At 49.0% G+C, this 19733-nt stretch overlaps 1 protein-coding gene across 1 annotated transcript; it reads right to left on the minus strand.

Annotated features, from left to right (window-relative positions):
• Positions 1-6806: 6806 nt before the first annotated feature.
• On the minus strand, positions 6807-11702 carry LOC132342553 (uncharacterized). The gene is made up of 4 exons (XM_059876208.1): positions 11444-11702; positions 10940-11355; positions 9649-9770; positions 6807-6950 (listed from the first exon to the last, which is right to left on the minus strand). Exons 1-4 carry the CDS (start codon positions 11700-11702, stop codon positions 6929-6931), a joined length of 819 nt encoding a protein of 272 aa, XP_059732191.1. The 3' UTR covers positions 6807-6928.
• Positions 11703-19733: the final 8031 nt, after the last annotated feature.

Consider the following 19733-nt stretch of genomic DNA (forward strand, 5'->3'; position numbering starts at 1 on the left):
ACTCGTAGGCTCAGTGGTTGCAGCAAGTGGGCTCTCTAGTTGTGGCTTGCAGACTCCAGAGCTCGTGAGCTTCGGCAGTTGCCATAAGTAGGCTTAGTTGCAGCGAGGTACATGAGATCTCATTTCCCTGACTGGGGATTGAACCCATGTCCCCTGCATTGCAAGGTGGGTACGTAACCATTGGATCACCTGGGATTGTTTTAAACCACCCTGTTTAGGGTCTTTTAGTTAGGCAACTATACTAACTGGCATAATATGCATGGAGGCTGAACAGAGCTATCAATGATGATAGTTATAGTAACAATGATAATAATAATAATCACCAAAATTTGATGAGTACTTAAACGACTCTCTGGAATTGGTATCATTGTTATCATGCTCATTTTACAGGTAAGACAACTAAGGCACATGGATTTAGTCAGGAAATAGGTATTAAGGGTGTGCATAAGGCAGATGCTATCCTAGGGACTGGGGGTACAGCAGTCAAACAAAACAGAGATCCGTGGGAGAAGCTGACGATAAAAAATAAACCCCCCAAAATTAGTGATGCCCAAAGTAAGTCAGGATGCAGAAACTGGAGCCCGAGAAGTCTAACTGAAGTCATACTTGTCTGCTTGCCAACAGTCAAGGACACTATCCCTGTATGGTCTCCTGGACCCGGATGATTTAGAAATATTTACCTGCAAGTATTTTTGCTACACTCAGAGATAGACTAAAAGGTGACTCAAGATGTTAACCAAGCTTGACGGCAATAGCACATCCTTTGACCTCACAATGAAACGTGAGTCAGAAGCCTGACTAGCCCAGGAGCTGGTGAGAAACGCAGTCTCGGGCCCTGCCCCAGACCTGCAGAATCAGACTGCAAGTTGATAAGATCCTCAGGTGATCCAAGAGCACGTGACGGTTTAAGAAGTGCTTTTGGACACAGGATGTTCATATTCAGCTGCTGTTAAGTAGAAGAGATGCTTTTTTTTTTATGTTTTTTTTATTTTTAAACTTTACATAATTGTATTAGTTTTGCCAAATATCAAAATGAATCCGCCACAGGTATACATGTGTTCCCCATCCTGAACCCTTCTCCCTCCTCCCTCCCCATACCATCCCTCTAGAAGAGATGCTTTTGAACTGTGGTGTTGGAGAAGACTCTTGAGAGTCCCTTAGACTGCAAGGAGATCCAACCAGTCAATCCTAAAGGAAATCAATCCTGAATATGCATTGGAAGGACTGATGCTGACAATGAAGCTCCAATACTTGGGCCACCTGATGCGAAGAGCCAATTCATTGGAAAAGACCCTGATGCTGGGAAAGATTGAAGGCAAAAGGAGAAGGGGGTGGCAGAGAATGAGATGGTTGGATAGCATCACTGACTCAATGGACATGAACTTAAGCAAACTCTGGGAGATAGTGGAGAAGACAGGAGCCTGACATGCTGCAGGACATGGGGTCACAAAGAGTCAGACACGACTTAGCGCCTGAACAACAACAAAGTAGAAGGAAGAGGGTCTTCTGGGCCTGCATTCATGCCCGGCTCAAAACAGCAAACCAGCAAGGAGGATGTGTGACTCCACGCTCACGTGCCGGGGTGCCCAAGTGCAAGTGCTTGCACATTCTCACACATACCTCCACGAAAGATTCTCCAACCTCAGAATCAGTTCCCAGCAAGCACCACGCATTTCCACTCAGTGTGACAGTTGCCCAGCCACGGGCATTCAGGCTGTGAAAATTTCTATCAGGCCAAGTATTTTTTTTAAACACATTTATCTTTATTTTATTTTTGTAAATTCCCCAAGGGATCACCAAAGAGTTGAAATTACCTAAGTAAATACAGATTTTTATTCTTGTATTTAGCATCTGATCTCTGGTTTCTTAATCCTATCTTTTAAAAACTATATGTATGGGACTCCCCTGGTGGTCCTGTGGTTAAGACTCCACACTTTCAAGGCGGAAGGTGTGGATTTGATCCCTGGTTGGGGAAATAGAATCCTACATGCCATGTGGTGCAGCAAGAAATTAAAAAAATTAAAATAATGTCAAAAAATAATTCTAATGTTAAAAAATAAATAAAAACTATATATACTAATGCACAGGTACTTCCTTGTCATGAAATGAGAGATCTAGAGAAACACTTTTTAAAATTTAAATTAAAAAATAAAAACAAAACCTCGATTCCAGGATTTCTCAACCTCAGCACCATTGAAACATGGACTGGATAATTCTCTGTGATGGGATCTAGGCATTGGAGGATGTTTAGCAGCATCCCTGGCCCCTACCCAAGAGATACTAGTAGCATCTTCATCCCCAACCAAAAATGTCTACAGATCTTGCCAGACATCTCCTAGGGGTCTAAATCACCAAGGTCGAAAACCGCTGTATTATCCTACGAATCAGAGACTGCCAACACCTGGGTGCAAATCCAACCCCAGTTCCATCTTCCCGAGATGTTTTGAATGGTCAACATCCTGGGTAGATGGGACAGCTGTCAGTTAACGCCTTCTCCTCACCCGGTCTGTTGGTGCCCCAGTGTGAACTCCTGGGTGACTCTGTGTGTGTGTGTGTGTGTGTGTGTGCACGTGTGTGTGTAGTACGTGTGCGTTATTCCAGTAATTCTTTTATCTACTTCTCACACCCTGAGCTTTATGAACATTCATCAAAATAATTGACGCGGATGAAATTAGCACTTCCTGCTATGTCGGGCAGATAAACTTTGCTGAATATTGATTTCACACAAAGAAAATGACATGTGCTTAGGCCTAACCCTTTATCTGGCCAGGCCAGGGAAATACGGCAGGAGGGGGACGGGCCGGCCGCCGCCGGTGGAGAAGCGGCCATAAGAATTACTTTTATCTCTTCTTCCACAAGAAGACAAGGGAAGATAAGGAGCCAGAAAGAGAGAAAGCACAGCCCTGGGCATTGGGGAAATCCGCAGAAGGCGTGGGACAGGGCAGTACTCGGGGGACCGGGGGGAACCAGAGCTGATGAATTCAGAAGAGGAGGAGGAACAGGGTGGGAAAGGCTGAGGGGGGCAGGCCCTGGGGGAGAGGGGGCTGAGAGGAGTTGGCTGGCCTTGGGTTCAAATCCCAGTCCAGTCGCTAAAGATGAGGGTGACCAATCATTCCAGTTTGCCCCGACTGAGGGGTTTTGTGGGATGCTGGAATTTCAGTGCTAAATTGAACAGTCTTAGGCAAGTCGGGACAGGTGGGCATCCCTCATTTTAGCTGCATGGCACCAAACCAACTGGTCCTCAGCGTTCTTTTTTTTCTTTTAAGATTTGTTCATTTATTGGCTGCTGTGGGTCTTTATTGCTGCATGAGGGCTTTCTCTACTTGAGGCAAGTGGGGGCTCCTCTTCGTTGCAGTGTGAGGGCTTCTCACCGCGGTGGCTTGTTGCGGAACACAAGCTGTAGACACATGGGCTTCCGTAGTTATAGCTACTGAATGTAGCTACTGTAAGCTATGGGCTCAGTAGTTGTGGCTCGCAGACTCTAGAGCACAGGCTTAGTTTCTCCATGGCATGTGGGATCCTCCCGGACCAGGGATTGAACCCATGTCCCTTACATTGGCAGGTAGATTCTTATCCACTGTAAAACCAGAGAAGCCAGGCCCTCAGTTTTCTTATTTGTAGGAATAACCTACCTCTCTGGTCTGGGACAGGGACAGAAGTGAAAGCCCCTTGGAGTGGAGACATGTGGAGCCCCCAATCCTAAGAGGCAAATTCTAGATCAAGGTCACCTCCTCCCAGAAGCACTCCCTGATCACCCCAGCTCACAGATAACTCATGCTCCATGAAGGCCCCCAGCTCCAACTGCCTGGCTTTTTCTTCCAAAACCAAGTAAAGCAGAAAGAAGAGGCAGTTTCAGAAATGCTGGTTTCCTTCCTTTACTTTTGCTTGCAAATCATGTACTTATCCTTGCTACTGGCTGGGGCCAGGCAAGTCTCTGAGATGGGAAACATTTTCCTTGAGATAGCCAAGTTCACTTTGCTGAAGGCCTACTATGTGCCAGGAACTATGTCAGGAGGAACAGGAGGTGTGATGGCTGACAGCCAATGGCCACGCCTTCCTCTTCACAGGAGAATCCCTAAATATCCTCAGGGTCTTGGGCTTACACTTAGCAAAATGTTTGGCCACACCCCACCCTGAAAAGGAAGCAGGCTGGCTTTGAGGTCAGACTCTAGATGGGGTCCCTGCCACTCCGGAGTCACTACCCAGGGTTCTCATGACATGTGGGGAGCATGACTGACTCTCTTGCCCTGACTGGTTCATTCGTGGGAGCACAATGAGTGGCAAGTGACCAGCAGAAAGTAGAAAGGCATTGGGGAAGTAGGTAGGAGAGTGTAATGGTTAGGGTGATTCGAGAACTGTCTAGGCCTGGGTTGATTCCCAACAACACCTTTTACTGTGTGACCAGAGGAAAAAAGCTGTCCTTGTTTTATTTTCCTCTTCATTGAAAAGTGGACCTAGGGACTTCCCTGGAGGTCCAGTAGTTCAGAGTCTATGCTTCCACTGCAGCAGTTGGTTCAATGGGTTCAATCCTTAGTCCAGGAACTAAGATCCCACACGCTGCATGGTGCAGCCAAAAAAAAAAAACAGAAAGAAATAAAAATGGGCTTATAATAGGAGCCACCTTGTAAAATTAAGTAAGGAACAAATGAGCTAAAAATGTTTGTAAGGCGCTTAAGACAGCACCTGGCGTGGGGCAAGTGTTTACCATCTTTATCAAAATGAGAGTTGCTGTGTTGTATGACATGGAACACAACAGGAAGGGCATCCCCTGGGAGTGTGCAATGTGGATTCTCACAATCATCTCACAGTCATAATAGGGACAATTCTGGATCAAGGTCACCAACTCCTAGAAGCCCTCCCTGACCACCTCAGCTCACGTCTGCATGCCATGATGGTTCACAGCCACGCCTACCTGGCTCACTCCGGAAGCATCAGGGAGTATTCATGCAAGGTCGGGCTGTCTTGGTCATCTCCACACCCACTCAAAGCCTCTGGGCAGAGCAGACTGACTACACTGAGGAGGGCATGTTTGCCGGCAGGCAGCCCACCCCCCAGACCCCACAAGATGCTTCTCTCTTCTCCAGTAAAGCTTGATCAGGATGTAATAATAACATCTGTCATTCACGGAGTCTTGTCTGCTGCCATAATGCCTTACATTCTCATTTAAACCTAGAAACAACACTATGACGTGGGCAGTAGTAGCCACATTTTTCAGGTGAGGGAATTGAGTCTCAGAGAGCAGAAGGCACCTGGCGGAGGTCACACAGCCAGAGCTGAGACTTGCACCTGGTGGGTCTTAATCACCACCCTCTTCTGCCTCCCCTTGGAGGTCACTGTAAGAGGCAGCTGTAATGACCTTGGGAGTCCAACAGGCCAGAGTTCAAGTCCTCCTCCTGCCACTTCCAGAGTGACCTTGCAAGAATCCCATAACCTCTCCGAACATCCATTGGAGAAGGAAATGGCAACCCACTCCAGTGTTCTTGCCTGGAGAATCCCAGGGACGGCGGAGCCTGTTGGGCTGCCGTCTATGGGGTCACACAGAATCGGACACGACTGAAGCGACTTAGCAGGAGTCATCTCCCTGCCTCCCTATTCGGGAGGATTTATGATCGGGGGAAAGTACCCAGCACAGTGCCCAGAGCACAGTGGCTTGCAAGGAGGTGCTTCGGGCACCATTTCTACAGAGGCAAGAGTGTGCCACGGCCAGAGCCCCATCCAGCACCCCCTCTACGAAGGGCAAGAGCAGATCATTCCTAACGCCCCTCTGACCTGACTAGGTCTTGGCCTTGACTATTTGGGAGCAAACTGTCCCTACTTCCGCTCCAGTCAGGCCCCACCAGGCTCAGAGACCAGTCAGGTCTGAGATGGTCAAGTTCAGCCACTGCCACACCGTCTCCATGGGCACTGGGCGGCAGCCCCACCCCCTGGCCATTCCCCACTCGGTGCCCAAGTCTCACGTCCCAGCGAGGGGCCGTGGGGCTGCGGCTAATTGCAAATCATTTCTCAGGGCTCCCCGCTGTTCAGCTAAATTCACTGGAACTAATGTGTCCCGAAACAAATTTCACAGAAGAGCCGGGGCAATTACATGATGCTTAGTTCCCCTCCCCACCTCCCCCAGCAGAGGCTCCGGACTCGGGGCAGAGAAGGCTGGGTGGAGTGGGACAGGGAACATGGATGCCAGATGCCTTCTAGGAGCCAAACCCCTACTCCATCCAGCCTTCCCAAATCTTATCACCGTGATCACACTGTCCAGCATCATCCCTCCTTGGGCCCTCTTCCCTCCCAACATCTCCATTATCTTCATTTCCAAGCTGAGGACACACTGAGATATAATGAAAAGAGTAAGCACGGAACCAGACAGACTTGAGTTCAAATCCCAGCTTCAGCACTCATGAGCTGTGTGTCCTTAAAAAAACCACTTAGCGTCTCTGAGCCTCTGTTTCCTAGTCCCTGGGATGAGGATACCAAACTCGGCTGGCATTGGCTACGGTGACGACTAGAGAGAATCACATAAGATAGTTTATGTGGGCCCAGAACATACTGGACCCTCAATAAATATTGGTCCCTTCCAGCATCTACTTTATATGATCCTTTCAAGGTGATCAGGCAAACGTCTTCTGAGAGTCTCAGAATCAATTCAAAGCAAGAGAACCAGAAAGCAAAGACCCAGTCTCACCTCCCCGAACAAGGAACTAAATATGCAATCTCTTTGCTACCGTTTTCTCCTCTCATCTCAGCCTTATCTTTTCAGAACCTCCCCCTCCCTCCTCAGACCCTCAGCATTTCCCATGAGCCTCTCTGAGAGCTTTATTTCATCCAGCATCTCCAGTTTATTGGTTGACGGAAATCACTTTAGAACTCTGTGGCCAAGCTGACTTGTGGAGACCGTTCAGGCCAGTCGCTGGTGACCATTTTTCTATCACGGGACTCACGGCAGGCAGGCCCAGGTCCTGCAAAGGAAAACAATAATTTGTCATCAAGATTGCCAGCAACAGGGGCTTCCCTGGCGACTCAGTGGTAAAGAGCAGCCTGCCAATGCAGGAGACACGGGTTCGATCCCTGATCGGGGAAGATCTCACATGTGGCAGAGCAACTAAACCCATGTGCCACAACTATTGAGTCTGTGCTCTGCAACAAGAGAAGCTACTACAAGAAGAAGCCCAGGAAACTAGAGAAAAGCCTGCACAGAAGGAAGACCCAGCACAGCCAAAAATAAAACTAAATAAGAAATTATTTTTAAAAGACTGCCAACAACAGGACCTCAGTAAATGTTTCCTGAGCTGCAACCGAGTGGGCTTGGCTGAGAGTCACCTGTCACCCTGGGGTGGTTGGGAACCCACTCTTTTGATCCCTGCTCCAAGACAGCATGCCAGTCTGCAAGGAAGCGCCCGGGAAGACTGTCCTGTGTGACTGAATTCCTGCCATATTTTGTTTTTCAAAAGTTAGGAAACCACTCACTCACTTATAAATAACTAAAAATGCATCTAGTAGTGTGCTGAACCATCAGGGTTCAATGACTGATTTGACAAATGCTCATTGAGCCCTGCTATGCACCAGCTCCTCTCTAAGTTACTGAGATGCCTACTGAACAAGACAGATCCGCTTCCTGCCCTTGGCTGACAATCTGATGGGAGGAACAGACATGAAACAAGCAAAGACGCAAGATAGTATCAGATAGGGCCAGGAACAAATAAGATAATAGAGGACAGAGTGAATATTAGAGGTCTACGAGATTGAGTGGTCATGAGATGGTGACATTTCAACTGGGAACTTAAGGACAAGAAACAGCCAGGGTGGTCGGGGGTAAAGTGTCCCAGAAAGGACCAGCAAGTACAAAGGTCCTGAGGTGGAAATGAGTTGGAGCAGATGGACTTAGGTGGGCAAGGCAGGGAGTGAGAGGAGGTGAGATGAGTTGGCCAGGTCATGGAGAGCCTCAGAGGCCAAAATAAGGTTTCTGAAGACAAGGGGAGGCTTTTGAAGGCTGTAAGCAGAAGAAACTGATTCAGGTTTTTGGAAGGTCTCTGTGGCTGTGATATGGAGAAGGGAGAGGACAGGGGAGAGGGGAGAAGAAGCAGAGAGGCCAGAGGGGAAACAGTTGTCCAGCGAAGCAACAGAAGCACGTGGCCGAGGGTGAAGGTGAGACAGCTGCAGACATGTGATCGGGCCTACCAGTCATCCAAGTGGACAAACTAGATTCAGAAGGGAAGCCATCTGCCCCCAACTGCCCAGTCAGATGTGCAAACCCAGAGCTCCTATCTCAGGCCAGACCCTGTTTCACTTCCCCACCATCAACTGCTCCAGAGGGGAGCCAGGCTGAGTGAGCTCCAGCTAACATTTCCACACTTCCAATCTTCTTTACCACTTCAAAAAACCCTGTAGTGGATTGTTTGGTGATGAGAATAATCCACCTGTAATTTATCTGCTTCTGAAGTTTGGTATCACTTTTAAGCTCTGTGAACATATCTGTGTTCCCTGTCCAGAAATAAAAAACTATTTAAGAAAAACTTAACTTGGGGGACTTCTCTAGCAACCCATTGGTTAGGACTGGGTACTTTCACTGCAGAGGTTGAGGGTTCAATCCCTGGTTGGAGAACTAAGATTGTACAAGCTGTGCATGGCCAAAACAAATGAAAACAAAAACCCTAACTCGGTTGAAAGGAGAGCCATTCTTTCATGTCAGAGAGCACCTTTGGGGGCAGAGGCTCTGTAAGTTGTCTCTGGGCACCCCTAGCAAACAGCAAACAAAGAGCAAGTAATAAAAGCAATCCCTTTTAAGGGCAGTGATGATACTACCCTTACGATATACTCAGTGATTGCCAAGCAGTTCCATTAACTTTTCATTTAATCCTCATAACATGAGAGAAGGTGGGCTTTACTGTTGTCCCCATTTTACAGATGGAGACACTGAGGTTCAGAGAGATGAAGCCACTTGCCCAAGGTCACACAGCCTCACACAGGACTCAAGCCAGGTGACAATTAAATCCATGTTCTGAAATTTGAGGACTATTTTGAGGAAGGAAAGAGGAAAGGGATATTTACTGTTAAAACTCACTTCCTTTGTCATCCAGTGCCTCTTTAACTAAGCCTTAGATGATTCTCCTCCTCGAAGGGGCAGGAGGTGAGCAGGCGGAGGGCAGAGGTTCAGCCATGGCTGGCTGAGAACTGGCCTCTGTCACCACAGGGTCTCTGGCACTCAAAATCTCTTTTCTGCCCTGAGCTGGTTGTCCCCAACCTCTCCTCCAGTTTCCTTATTCCCTCTTTTCCAAAGTCCCCACTAGAGAGTAGGGGCAGAGGGACACAGAGAATATATACACATATGAGTAAGTTGTCTCTTGTGACCCCACCTGCCCTTGGCTAAATGAATGCAGTGTCAGCCCAGATAATTCCAAAGCCATAAAGATGATATAAAAAAAAAAGTGGGGGAGTCAGTGCTGGGGAGGGATGGTGGTGGAGGAGATTACAAAAAAGGAGGATGAGCTGTGTGGCTTTGCTCCTTATCTAACCCACAGCAGGCCTGGCTGGGGGCTGTCTCTCTCTAGGGGAGGAATCAGTGCCATCACCCCAGCCAGGGTGCCCCCTCCTCAGTCCCGCCCCTCCCCCACCCACCCCCACAGTGCAGCAGGAGGCCCCAGAGAAAGAAGGACTCACCCCAGCAGAAGCACAGGATCAGTCTGGGAGGCATTAACAGCTGAGTAGGAGATGGTGAGTTGGGGTCTCCAAGAGCTATCTCCAAGGCTGGGGCCTGGGAACCTTGGGGCCTGCCTGCCTGCCTGGGAGACCCAAGACACAGACCCCTGCTGAGAAGGGACAATGTCCCAGGATGCTAGAGGTCACTCTTGGACAACTTGGTTATTTTTCTGAATATTTGACTCCGGAAAATAGGGCAGGGCAGGGCATATAATCACTGGACTGACATCTCTGAGCCTTAGCTTCCCCATCTGTACAATGGGCTCCATGAAGCCCCCACTCAGGCCCTTCTTTCCTGAGATGTCAGCACAACTGTTTGTGGGAGGAGGAGGGGCAGGGGGCCGGGCAGCAATCCAAATGCAGGGGCTGAGAGTCTCCACCAAGGGCATCCTTCTTTGTCCTGGAGAGAGACGGACAGACAGACACATTCACAGAAACAGAATTAAAGCAGCAAAGACAGAGTAAGATGGTCAGAAACAGAGAGAAAGAGAGAGAATCGGAGAGGCAGAGAGATGGAGACAGTGAGACATACAGAGATGGACCCAGAGATGGGGACAGAGACAGAGTCAAATAACCAGAGAGGTAAAGCGAAATAAAGAGAGAGAACGGAGAGGCAAAGAAATGGTAACACAAAAAAGATAGAGACAGGGAGACAGTCACGGGCAGACGGAGAAAGAATGGAGAGAGAAAGAGAGAAGGGAGAAAGGAAGGGAAGGAGGGAGGCGGGGAGGAACAGCGAGAGAGAAAGCTAATGTAGACCCAAAGACCAGGGGTGTGGATAGCAGAGCAGATTTGCACCCTCCACCCCAATTCGGCCAGCCACCTCCTTCCTCTCCAAGCACCCTCCATCCTGCCTGCCCCACCCGCTCTCCCCACTTTTGCCCTCCCACCCTTGGGCTCCAAGTGCCCCTTCTTTCTTGCCTATGCCCCGCCCCTGCTCCAGCCGCCCCCCACCCCCACCCCAATCCCCAGCAAAATGGGGTCTCTAGATCCGGCAGTGATGGTGTCAGGCTCTGACCCGCACCCCCACTCCCATATCCAGCACCTCCATCCAGCGTGCACCCCACCTCCCATGCTTTACCACCGCCCCCGCATCCTGCCTGTGCCCCTGCGGCTTGTTCCAGCCCCTCCCCTCCCCCCTCCGCCCCCCCATTCCCGTCCAGGCCGCACTCTGCACCCCCCCACCCCCCACCATTGGGCGGTTTCCCTCCCTCCGGGTCCTCGCCCCAGCCTGCCTGCACCCCCTCCCTACCTCGCATCCCGGTGGCTCCCTCCCCCCACCCCCATCCTTCCGAACACGGCAGGGTTTTCTGGCGCCTTTGTGGCCGGCCCCGAAGTGCGCGGCGACAATGGCGAGGGTGACGGGGGTTAATTCGCGCGCGGAGGTAGGACGCGCGGGCGCCGGCCCGAACAATGCCCGCGGCGCGCCTTTGAGGCGGCCCATTGTGCGCTGTGTGAAACGGGAAATCTGTTCCCTGCGCCCAGATGCGGGCCGGCCCGCGGTGGGGGCGGCGGTCTGGGAGTGAGCCCTGGCCGGGGGGCGGCTGGGGCTGCCGTTTCGCGTTTGGGTGGGTTTTAACCCCTGTCTGGTCCTCTCCGCATCCTTGAACTCTGAGCTGGGGAGGGCCAAGGGCAGCGGGAGGTCAAGGGTCTCCCCCCGCCCTGCCCCTGGTGGGCTGTGTGACCTGGGGCAAGCCCCTGTCCCTCTCTGAGCCCCACCTCCCCACCTGCGGACTCAGAGGAGGGATTTCGACACCTGACTCGGTCTGCGAGGCTGAAACTTGGGCCTGGAAGGGGTCCACAGCTGAGGCGCAGAGTGAGCAGGCCTGACTCTCACACAGGCTTCCCAGCAAAATGAGGTCTCTAGATCCGGCGGTGATGATGTCAGGCTCTGACCGCCCGCCTACCCCTTTCGCCCAGTTCCAAACATCCAGCTCCACCAGCACCCGCTGTGTGACATTGGGGAAGCCTCCGACCCTCTCTGTGCCTCTCTTCTCCTCTGTGATGGAAAGCATTCTTCTACCTTCCTTAGGGAGCCCTTGTGAAGACTGAAGCAGGTGACGAATGTCGGGCTCCTAGTGGGGTCTGCTTTGTAGATACATAAAGCGAAATAATAATTGCATTTACTGAGTCCTCACTCTGTGCCAGGAGCTGCTCTACTGTTAGGAGAGATATATATATATAGATATATATATAGATATATATATATATAGATATAGATATAGATATAGATATAGATATAGATATAGATTTTTTTTTTACTGCCTTTTCAGTTCAGTTCAGTTCAGTTGCTCAGTCATGTCCAACTCTTTGCGACCCCATGAATCGCAGCACGCCAGGCCTCCCTGTCCATCACTAACTCCTAGAGTTCACCCAGACTCAGGTCCATCGAGTCAGTGATGCCATCTAGCCATCTCATCCTCTGTCGTCCCCTTCTCCTCCTGCCCCCAATCCCTCCCAGCATCAGAGTCTTTTCCAATGAGTCAACTCTTTGCATGAGGTGGCCAAAGTACTGGAGTTTCAGCTTTAGCATCATTCCTTCCAAAGAAATCCCAGGGCTGATCTCCTTCACAATGGACTGGTTGGATCTCCTTGCAGTCCAAGGGACTCTCAAAAGTCTTCTCCAACACCACAGTTCAAAAGCATCAATTCTTCGGTGCTCAGCCTTCTTCACAGTCCAACTCTCACATCCATACATGTCCACAGGAAAAACCATAGCCTGGACTAGACGGACCTTTGTTGGCAAAGTAATGTCTCTGCTTTTGAATATGCTATCTAGGCTGGTCATAACTTTCCTTCCAAGTAAGCGTCTTTTAATTTCATGGCTGCAGTCACCATCTGCAGTGATTTTGGAGCCCAAAAAAATAAAGTCTGCCACTGTTTCCACTGTTTCCCCATCTATTTCCCATGAAGTGATGGGACTGGATGGCATGATCTTCGTTTTCTGAATGTTGAGTTTACTGCCTTTTACACATACACATAATACATACATAACATATGCACATTTACATATATGTAAAACATTTACTGAACTCCATTATTCACTAATGTGGCCACTTAATCTAATGCCTCTGCTCATCGATACAGTGGGGACAATGGTTCCTACCACACAAGGTAGCGTGGACTCTCCAAGTCCTCTTTCAGAAGCCTCTGTGCTGGAGTGGGACAGACATGGACCCCTTTCCTCTCTTTCCATCCCCCCCATCCTCCTGGTGGGGTGGTCTCCATCAAGACCCCCACAGCATAGTCCATCTCCTTGGAGAAAGGACCTTCCTGGTGGACACGACCCAGCCCAGGCGTCTCCTATCTGAGCACCTGGTGGACAAACCCCTAATGACTGAGAAGTGGGGCTGAGTCCCATTCGGTGTGCAGGTGCTGGTGGGAGCAGGGAGGGAATAGGGACTGATGGAAAGAGCCCTGCGGGGGTGCGGGGGTGTCTCATGGGTTGCCCTGTGAAGCATCTCTTTGCTGGTGTCCTCACATCGGTCCATGGTGTGAAGGATTTGGATGATTCTTCCAGAATCACGGAGAGAAGGAAACAATTTCAGGGATGCTAATCTAAAGATGCTTTACCTCTTCTGGGGGCTTCTCCGATGGCTCAAGCATGTAAAGAATCTGCCTGTAAAGCAGGAGACACGAGATACATGGGTTCGATCCCTGGGATGGGAAGATGCCCTGGGTAAGGAATTGGAAACCCACTCCAGAATTCTTCCCTGAAAAATCCCATGGACAGAGGAGCCTGGTGGGCTACAGTCCAATAGGTCCCAAAGAGTCAGATGCAACTGAGTGACTAAGCACACAGCACTCCTTCTAAGGTCATCCACAGCTTAAGAGCATCTATGGATGCTCCAGAACCTCTTCCCCAAAAACCTGCCTGTCTGTCTACCCACAGAACATTCTCCTTGCAACTCCAGGGCCCCCACATTCACCCTGCAGCTGGCTGAGAATTCCCACAGTAGCAAAGAGAATCCAAAGCTGAAATACGGATCTGGGCTTTACCAGGTTCACCGTATGGATCAAATTAGTGGTCTCCTTTAGCAAAAGCGCTGGTCAAGCACTTACGCTTTCCCGGCATTCAGAATCAGGGTGTTAACACTGCATACACCTGGCCCCACAACTAAGTGTGATGTTGGGCTGGTGGACACTCTATCCGGGCCGAGCATAGCGTTGATACACCATCCTCCAGGTGGTGCTGAAGCAGGTGGCCTGTGGGATGCGTTTGAAGAAACCTCAGTGCAGGAAGTCGGTGAGAATATACAGCATCCTCACTTCCGGCTCCTGTCTTTCTCACCCTGCTTTTGCACCCTGCCCTTCATCTTCCCTCATCTATTTCAAGTCCTCTAAACCTCCTTCCCAAGAGAAAGTTGAAGCCCAGTCTCCGGTCTCCCTGAACAGTGCTCCCTTTTCCACGAATAGCGTGGACAGGGCTCTGAAAAGCCCTGGACTGTTGGGAGGCAGGGGGAGCAGCGGTGACCGGCAGGTGCCTACGGGACCCCGCATGCCGGGACGGGCACAGATGGAGTGGCTCTGGGCTGGGGGCAAGGGGCAGATGCAGCCATCCCTGGAGCCTCAGCTGCCTTGTTATCTCTTCATTGTCTCCCTGTCACCCCAGTCCACTACCCGCTCCCTGGCCGCCCTTCTGTCATCTCCATGTGCCCCGCCCTCCCCCAGCCAGAGCCCAGCCCCAGGACTCCAGAGGGAGCTCCCGAGGTCCCCAGGCTTCCATGCTCTGGGGTGGGGAGTGGTGAGCAAAAGGGTGGGGGCCATGGGGTGAGTGGGAGGGAGGGGGCTTGGCTGGAGAGGCCGGGGATGGGGGTGTCAAAGTCTATAAATCACGCCCCACTGCGCTCCTGTTTAACACACACTTCTCTGACGAGTTGTCAGTGAAACCGTTAATTAATTAGCTAATCCCGCAATGAAGTGGATTCTAAATGGCTCTCCCCCTCCCAGCCTCCCATTTAGATAATTGCTGCTGAGGGATCTTTTGTGAGTCATTTTTTTCCAACAGGGATGGCCCTCCTGGAACACGGAGGGAGATGAGTTTAAAGAAGGGGTCAGCCACTGTCCCCCAAGCTATGATGAGGGGGAGACAACCCAAGCAAAAACTGGAAAAGGCAGTTGGCTGTTGGAGGTGAGATGAGACATAGGCAAAGGGAACTGAGTTCCTGTATTTGAGGGTCTGTTCTACATTGCTATGATGCTTTGAGACTCTGTGGGAATCTTCCTGGGGCAGGGGCCTGAGGCTGGTAATAATAATAATAACCAGGATGACGGTGACGATGACTACTGCCAAATTGTTGCCTGGAGAATCCCATGGACAGAGGAGCCTGGCGGGCTACAGCCCATGAGGTCTCAAAGAGTCAGACACGACTGTGCGACTAACACTTTCACTATTTTTTTTTTCAAGGAATGCTAAACACGGGCCAAGCATCTAGCTACATGCTTTACATGCATGTTCTCATTCATCCTTCTCACAACAGCTCTATGAGTACGTAGGTTGATGGAGGTTGGGGAAACCGAGGTTCCAAATGGGGAGGTGAATTATTCAAGGCCACAGAGCTAGGAAGCAGCAGAGACTAGAATGAAACAAAGGTGTCTGACCTCAGAGCCAACAGTCTTAAGGATGAAAGGGTTTTAGGAAGGTCTGCACCTTTCACAGAGGGGTACTGAGGTCTTTAAAGAGGGATGTGATGAACTTGAAATCACACAGGAAGAATAAGGAGTATGTGATGACTGAATGAAACCCAATTCTTCTGACTTATGACTCAGCATTCAGAAACTTTGCTGATCCTCTGTTGACCTTCACTGGGAGTAATGGAGAAAACACGGAGAAAAAACGGGAGAACCTCCGTTTCCCCAGCCTGCATCATCTTACCCACTCATGGAGCTGTTGTGAGGAGGATGAATGAGAACATGCATGTAGAGAGAAGCTTGGCCCATGTTTAGCATTCCGTGAAAAAAAAAAAAGTGAAAGTGTTAGTTGCACAGTTGTGTCTGATTCTTTGAGACCCCATGGGCTGTAGCCCGCCAGGTTCCTCTGTCCATGGGATTTTCCAGACAACAATTTGGCATGTCCATGTCCATCCTAGTCCATGTCCATCCTAGTGTGGAAACACATGACCTTACCTGTCTCCTCTTGTGATTACCTCCATCTCCTCTGTCTCCACCCATGTAGTTTCACTGGACCTGACCCCACCTGCAGCCCCAGGACACTCCCCAAGCCTGGTCAATCCGAGTATGTTTTCCACTACAAGTTCTATTCTCAGCCATACTGAAGTAAGCCAGAGATGGATGTCTGACCTCCTAGAGCTACTAGGAAAGAAGTGTTCTGCTTTCTCGGGATTGCTGGCCTGATAGCATAGCAAAGTCAGCTTGCAGTTGCTAGAAGCCATTTTGCCACCCAGAGTGGAGTCACACAGAGGAACCACAATTACTAACAACATTGTTTGAGCACCTGGATCCAGCCATGCCTGAAACCCCTGCATGTCAGGATTCTCTCCTTTTATCTTTAGTAGTGTGTGTGTGTGTTAGTAGCTCAGTCGTGTCTGACTCTTTTCGATCCTGTGAACTGTAGCCTGCCAGGCTCTTCTGTCCATGGGGTTGTCCAGGCAAGAATACTGGAGTGGGTAACCATTCCCTTCTCCAGGGGATCTGCCCAACCCAGGGATCGAACCCAGGTCTCCTGCATTGCAGGTAGATTCTTCATTGTCTGAGCTGCCAGTTACATAAGTTTTATTGGTATGGCAGATGCTGCTGGTCACCTATCAGTATCCATTTTTCCTCTCTTCCTTATCTGCACTACCCAGATTTTACTTGAGGCCGCAATGCAGCTAACTGAAATGTGTGCTCAGACCTTTTTGCAGCTCTCAGTGGCCATGTGACCCAGTGCTAGGCAATGAGGTGAGTGGCAGTCCTCGGCAGGACATTCATTCTCAAGGAAAAACACAAGACCCTGGGAGAAGGCTCTTAGCTCTTTGCTCTCTGCCCTTCCACTTTTTCCTATCTGGATGATAAATGCAATGTTTATCTCTGGATTCTTGTTACCTGTGAAAAAAATAACCCCCTCTGCTTGTTTCAACTATTGTACTTGCATTTCTATCATCTGCAGCCAAATACCATCCTAATTGGCAGAGTGGGGTTCCTGTATTTGAAACTGAAAACCCCCTGCCTCATACCTCCTCTCCAAGAGTTGTAAGGAAAGTGAGAAGAAACTGGAAGGATTGGGAGAAATAGCTTTGACATCCCTCCTGCTCAAAACGATCACCCACTTTGCTCTCTCATCTCTATTACCCAGCAAAGAGAGCAACCAGGAAGGACCATAAATCGTAAGGAGATGGGGAAGAAAATTGGCCTTTAGCAAGGACTGGCTCCAGGCAAAATTTCAAAATAGGAAAGGAAGGAAAGGGTCTAAAGAAACAGCTCTCCGTTTACATCGGGATACAAGAGTCTGCCAGCTAAGAAGCCTTCAACACAGCTTATTGGTCCTGTGTTGTGTTCTCTTGAGGACCTGTCATCTACCAACTGGTGTCTGCTCATTTAATTAGGCAGCATCTCCATGCCTGTGACAGTTCCTAGGTCCACGGGAGCCAGCCTTCAGTGCACCTAAGGTGCCCCTCATGGATGTGGAGAAGCTAGCCACCCAGAGCCGGTGATCAAGTTCTATTCCAGAGCCAGGTGCTGGATCTTGACCTAAATCTAGAACTGAACTGGTGAGCCCCAGGAGAATCTGGGTCCAAGCGCTGGGAAGGTGACTATTTGGCTTCAGAGATATCTCTCCAGCTGCAGATTCTGCAAGAGATCGTAGAATCTTGGAGTGAGGGAATTTTAGAATATTAGTTCAGGAGACACTTGCTGCTGCTGCTGCTGCTAAGTCGCTTCAGTAGTGTCTGACTCTGTGCAACCCCATAGACGGCAGCCCACCAGGCTCCCCCATCCCTGGGATTCTCCAGGCAAGAACATGGAGTGGGTTTCCATTGCCTTCTCTGCAAGAGGCACTTACAACTACATTATTTTAGAATTTTAGGAGACAAAACAATAGCATCTTAAAATTAGAGTTTCTAAATATTAGACCAAGAGAATCTTAAAATTCTAGCTCTATAAGAACTCAGAACCATAAAATTTCAGAATTAGAGAAGTCTTTTAAAATTGAACCCCTAAAGCCTGACAGCTCTTAATTTATATAACCTAAGAATCATAAAATTTTAGAAAATGTAATGAGTAAGATCTGGGAATTTTTGTGGCACTAGTGATAAAGAATCTGCCTGCCAATGCAGGAGAAGCAAGAGATGCAGCTTTGATCCCTGGGTCGGGAAGATCTCCTGGAGGAGGAAATGGTGACCCATTCCAGTATTCTTGCCTGGAAAATTCCATGGGCAGAGGAGCTTGGCAGGCTACAGCCCATGGGGCTGCAAAGAGCCGGACATGACTAAGAGACTGAGCACAAGCACACAAGAATATTAAGTTAATTAACTTTATAAACTAGCTTTAAGGTGCCTTATACCCTTGAAGCTTTATAATTGCATAAGAATCAAGGAAGCATAGACTTTTAGAATGTTAAGTTAATAGAATTTTAGAATAAAATATACAAAGTGTGAGAATTACTGAATTTTTAAATCTTAGAATTATAGAGTTTTAGAAGGCAATGGTATTCCACTCCAGTACTATTCCACTCCAGTACTCTTGCCAGGAAAATCCCATGGACAGAGGAGCCTGGTAGGCTGCAGTCCATGGGGTTGCGAAGAGTTGGACACAACTGAGCGACTTCACTTTCACTTTTCACTTTCATGCATTGGAGAAGGAAATGGCAACCCACTCCGGAGTTCTTGCCTGGAGAATCCCAGGGACGGGGGGAGCCTGGTGGGCTGCCGTCCACTGGGTCACACAGAGTCAGACATGACTGAAGCGACTTAGCAGCAGCAGCAGCAGCAGAACCCTAAGACATTCAAGTGATCAAGGTTAACAGCAGGAAGTCATGTTGGTCATTGATGTACCCTGAATATGATGTGATGAAGATGGTACTTTGCCTCTGTGGTCTTCCTCCCGAAGACCATCACCCCAATCTAGTCATGAGAAAAACATCTGACAAACCCCAGGTGAGGGACAGGGGAAGTCTGAGAAACTATCTCAGTCAAGACAATCCTAAGGAGTTAGGACCGTTAGGTGTGATGTGGTATCATGGATGAGATCCTGGGACAATGGGTAAAACTAAGGAAATCCAAATAAAGGATGGACTTCAGTTAATAATAATGTATCGATATCGGTTCATTGAAAGTGACAAATGTACCAGAGCAATGTAAGATACTAATAGGAGAAATAGAGTGTGGGTGTATACAGAACTCTCTGTACTAGCTTTTCAATTTTCCTGTAAATCAAACTATTCTAAAATTAAAAGTTTATTTAAAATGAAAGAGAGAAGGACTTCTGTGGTGGTCCAGTGGTTAAGAATCTGCCTTGCAATGCTAGGAGATGTGGGTTTGATCCCTGGTTGGGGAATTAAGGTACCTCATGTCTTGGAGTCACTAAGCCCAAGCATCACAACTAAACATTCTGTATGCCACCACTAAGACCCAATGCAGCCAAATAAATAAACAGTTTTAATGTGTTTTTAAAAATGATAGGGAATGGCTTTACAAATGTCCATCAGCAGGGGAATCAGTAAACACTTTGTGGTCTACGCACATGACGGAATACCGCCCTCCGTAAAAAGCAGTGAACTATTGATACACACAGATGGCATTCATGAACTTCCAAATGTTACGCTAACTGCAAGAAGACAGATCGAGAAAGACTGCATATTATATGACCTCTTTCCTACTCAACTTTAGCAAATGCAAAGTCGTCTGTACTGAGAGAGAAAGCAGACCTGAAGCTGTCTGGGGATAGGAGTGTGGAGAGAGGGAAGAGGGAAGAATTGCAAAGAGAGAATTTTCACAGGTGATGGATATGTTTAGTATCTTGACTGTGGTGATGGTTTTATAGGCATATGCTGTATCAAAGGGCTTCCCGGATAGCTCAGTTGGTAAAGAATCCACCTGCAATGCAGGAGA

The sequence above is a fragment of the Bos taurus genome, chromosome 17, assembly GCF_002263795.3.
Source record: "Bos taurus isolate L1 Dominette 01449 registration number 42190680 breed Hereford chromosome 17, ARS-UCD2.0, whole genome shotgun sequence".
Taxonomy (NCBI): Eukaryota; Metazoa; Chordata; class Mammalia; order Artiodactyla; family Bovidae; genus Bos; species Bos taurus.

Excerpts from the sequence above, each read along its gene's own strand:
- LOC132342553 (XM_059876208.1), bottom strand. The coding sequence starts at position 11,702 with ATGCTTTCCATCACAGAGGAGAAGAGAGGCACAGAGAGGGTCGGAGGC. Across the intron at positions 9,771-10,939 it reads GGGAGCCACCGGGATGCGAG|GCAGGCAGGCAGGCCCCAAG; the intron begins GTAGGGAGGGGG and ends TGGGTCTCCCAG. Across the intron at positions 6,951-9,648 it reads GATCCTGTGCTTCTGCTGGG|GACCTGGGCCTGCCTGCCGT; the intron begins GTGAGTCCTTCT and ends TTTCCTTTGCAG.